Below are 3,874 nucleotides of genomic sequence, written 5' to 3' on the forward strand. Positions count from 1 at the left end.
TTTGAAAATAACTTTCATGGTGAGGATCTCACTGAATTATGTGATGGATTTTACTTTAGACGTTTAATGGATCAAGATAATTGGTATGTAAATGAACAGTATGGATCACATTGTTTATGCTTATTAATTAAAATTTTTATACTAAAAAACTGATTTAAGAAGCAGAAAGAAAACCGTTAAATAAAGCCTAAAAAGCTTGAAAAACTGGCATTTTATTACTGCATTAATTAGCTTAATACACAGCTAAAGTCTCATAAAAAAACACCTGAAGCACACCAAAAAAGTTAAAAAAAAAAAACATTTAATAAAACAGGATAATTAAAAGTAAAAACAGAAGAACAAAGCGCCAACCAAAATGGGCTCCACACTAAAACCAGCTAGTAGTCCTCTGGACCTATATGCTGATGACGTGGATGTGAAGGCTCGGTCGTAATTAACAGAAACTCATAAACCAAACCGGCGAGGGCCCCACCCAGCATCGGGCCAATCCAATAAACCCAGTGGTGGCGCCACCTCCAACCCACTAATGCAGGCCCGAACGCACGGGCCGGGTTCATCGCCGCCCCGTCAAAGGACCCGCCCACCAACACGTTCGCCCCCACGATGAACCCGATCAGCAGTGGCGCGATCGTGCCGATGGACCCTCTTTTTGGGTCCAGCCCAGTTGCATAGACCGTGTACACGAGCCCGAACGTCAGCACCATCTCGAGTACCACTGCATTGGCCCGTCCTACTCCCACCGCTACTGCAAGCCCTAATGGTCTCTGCAATAAATAAAAAATAATAATCAAATTATATGACAGATTTATTTAAATGAAATGTTGATTATATGCTGATTAAATTTTGGTCAGCATAAATTTCATAAATTTATTTTAAGATAAATTCAAGATTAATTATTTACGTATTTATTTGATTAAATTATTATCATAATATTCTTCACTAATTTTTCTTTAAGTCTTATATTTATTGCACTTAAGTTTTTTTTAAATGCAATCTCGTCTAAACTTTTTGGGCTATGATTTATCAGATTTTGTTGCATTACTCATTATTAAAAAAATAAAAAAATAACTTTAATTTAAAGATAGTTCTAAATTTTTACAATTGTTTAAGAGATAATTTTATAAATAATTAAATAATAGAATATATGAATTATATGAGTGAAATGAAGGAAATATGAGTGACATATTTGATATTAAAATAATATAGCATGATATATATGTAATATTAAAATTTTAGGCATTAGATATGTAAATAGAATGATATAAAGTGATATGTATGTAAATTTTTCTAAATTTTTAAGAAATAGAGCGCTCATAAGAAAATATTCCTTAAAAAAATTACTATAATAAAATTATTACCAATGTTTATATAATTTGTTTCTATTTTAAAATTAATGTTCATAAATCGATCAATCATTAATATAACCATAGAAACAATTTAAAGAACACACAAATCTCAATATAAAATAGATTGGAGAAATTAAAAAAAAAAAAAACTTTATAAGGAATTTCATATAAGAATTCCATCTAATGTTAGGACTATAATTTGGGCGAACATGAAATCATCTCCTAAGTTCCTATTAATTTAGTTGCGGCGCAAGACACACAAACACCTAAGTATATATAATACTAATGTATCAACTTTATAAATAAAGAAAAAATATTATGCAGTAATATATGTACAGTTTTTGTAAAGATCGAAAGAGTATTTCTTGATACCATTCCTCCGGTGGAAATCCAGAGTAGAACGGCGGCCAATATAGAGCCGAGTAACTGTGCCAACCAGTACAAGATAGCCCGATAGACTGAGATTCGACCGCCGGCGAGAGCGCCGAGAGTGATGGCAGGATTCACGTGACCGCCGGAGAAATTGGAGGTGACAGAGACAGCCACGGCGAAGGCAAGTGCGTTGGCAAGGGCATCAACAACCAGGCCGCCGTTGATCAACGTGTCCTTGTTCAGCTTTGCTGCATGCATGCAAGAAGATGTTAATGAGTCTACACTCTACACTCGCAACAAATATTCCACGCACGAGTATATACGTGTATATATACCGATGGAGAGGAGGGAGCCTTCGGCGGCGAAGACGAAAATGGCTGTGGCGATGAACTCGGAGAGGAAGGCACGCATGGTGTCGTGGTGGACGTCGTCCTCGGTCCACCGGAAAGCATATCGGCGAGGCATTCTCTGTAGTTTTTAGGGTGATTGGGTACTTAATGTAAGTGCTTGGTATTTTCTCTTCTTATGCGGTTATGCCAGAGGAAAGTAGAGGTGGTTTGGGGATTTGAAGAGGGAAGAGGAGGAAGGTGGAGTAACACGTGTGAGGTTCTGGGGAGTTGATGACACGTGGGAAGGGAAGTAGGGCACGTTGAGAGAGGTGATGGGGTTGGTGGGAGGTGGGCTAGATAAGAGACATGGAAGTCTCTTGGAATATGGGCTGGGCTTATGGGCCTGAAATGGATTTTGTAAATCAGAAAGCTTGCTTCTTGGTCAAGGCTCTAGTGCTTCGAAGACTGATGGCTCAGGGCAAGCGATTACTTTCATGCCTTCACCTAAGATAGGAGATAGGAACCCTCAATCATAGATCTCATTTTACTGGTGCAATTTATTTATAATTGTCATATGAATGTTATTATATTATCATCGAAAGAAAACCAACTCCTTCAATTTCCATTAACAAAATGATGCTAATCGGTTAATGGCCGGAAAGCCGCCGGAAATTTTAAAAACCGCTAGAAAAGTCATCTAAACCGTCGATAATTAGCAATTTTCCTGTAGTGACCTAACTAGTATGTGATGACATATATTGTGGTGGGCTAACATGTCTGAACGACTTAGAGCATATGAGTGATGAAGTGTATTGTTGTCTGATCTTATGCGGAGATTTCATTAGTGTGAAATTGATGATTGAAACATCTTAGTTCATAATTATACTTTTACATCATTTTATCAATACTTATTATAATTATTGTCTGAATGCTACTACCCTAATGTTACAGTAGCATCATTGAACCTTTTCGTTTATATGCGTGAAACGTTTAATTTGTCGTATTATGAGACAAAGAAGTTGTGCTAACTTAAGAAAACATGGGAAGAAATGTACTATAGTAGGATGACATATTTGAATGGAAATACTCATTGAATGACAACTAATGATACTACAAGATAGTATGTTTCAAATGCTACTTTTTTTCATTCAATAATTAGCTATTTATGCACCAAATGGTTTAGTGCTCTGTTCCCTTCAGTACTCACTTGTTGTTTTCCACTCAGGGTTGTTCTTCTGCACAAATTTGGCTTTTTTATTGCTTTCTAAAACGGAGTTTTAGCACAAATTTTTTTATTTTTGTACTAAAACTCTGTTTTAAAAAGCAATAAAAAAGCCGTCCCAAATGAAGCCTGAATTTAAACATCTTGGTTAACATATTAAAGCATTGTTCTCACGAGGTTATTATCTCTTTATAAGGGGCTTTTGCTCTTTTGAGAAACACTAATGCTCATATATTTAAGTCAACACACACTCAACGCCTTTCCTGGTGATGCTGGCCGGTTATCTCTTGAAATATCACACTTCACTTATATGTAAGATGGCATAAAAGATACTGATTTAAACTTGGTTTGAGATGATTTTTTTACTGCTTCTTAAAATAATTTTTTAGTAAAAAAATTAAAATTTTTTACTATAAAGCTGCTTGAAGAAGTAGTGAAAAACTGGGCCAAAAAAAGCCTTAAAGTGTTTGTATCTACGTTTTTTTGGATGTTTGGTAGCAGGATTTAGGCGGGATTTGAGGCGGATTTTAGTGAAATCCGGTCAAACGACCTAAAATGCAAAACCAAATCTCACGGCAAATGAAAGAAGCCCTAGACGGAAAATT

General features: G+C 35.9%; 1 protein-coding gene across 1 annotated transcript; it reads right to left on the bottom strand.

Annotated features, from left to right (window-relative positions):
• Positions 1-377: 377 nt before the first annotated feature.
• On the bottom strand, positions 378-2,183 carry LOC110104087 (aquaporin TIP3-1-like). Its single transcript, XM_020833055.2, has 3 exons — positions 2,054-2,183; positions 1,719-1,966; positions 378-764 (listed from the first exon to the last, which is right to left on the bottom strand). The coding sequence occupies exons 1-3, from the start codon at positions 2,181-2,183 to the stop codon at positions 378-380; spliced, it is 765 nt and encodes a 254-aa protein (XP_020688714.1).
• Positions 2,184-3,874: the final 1,691 nt, after the last annotated feature.

This window comes from Dendrobium catenatum, unplaced genomic scaffold (genome assembly GCF_001605985.2).
Source record: "Dendrobium catenatum unplaced genomic scaffold, ASM160598v2 fragScaff_scaffold_692, whole genome shotgun sequence".
NCBI classification, from domain to species: Eukaryota; Viridiplantae; Streptophyta; class Magnoliopsida; order Asparagales; family Orchidaceae; genus Dendrobium; species Dendrobium catenatum.

Excerpts from the sequence above, each read along its gene's own strand:
- LOC110104087 (XM_020833055.2), bottom strand. The coding sequence starts at position 2,183 with ATGCCTCGCCGATATGCTTTCCGGTGGACCGAGGACGACGTCCACCAC. Across the intron at positions 1,967-2,053 it reads AGGCTCCCTCCTCTCCATCG|CAAAGCTGAACAAGGACACG; the intron begins GTATATATACAC and ends GCATGCATGCAG. Across the intron at positions 765-1,718 it reads GGATTTCCACCGGAGGAATG|AGACCATTAGGGCTTGCAGT; the intron begins GTATCAAGAAAT and ends TATTTATTGCAG.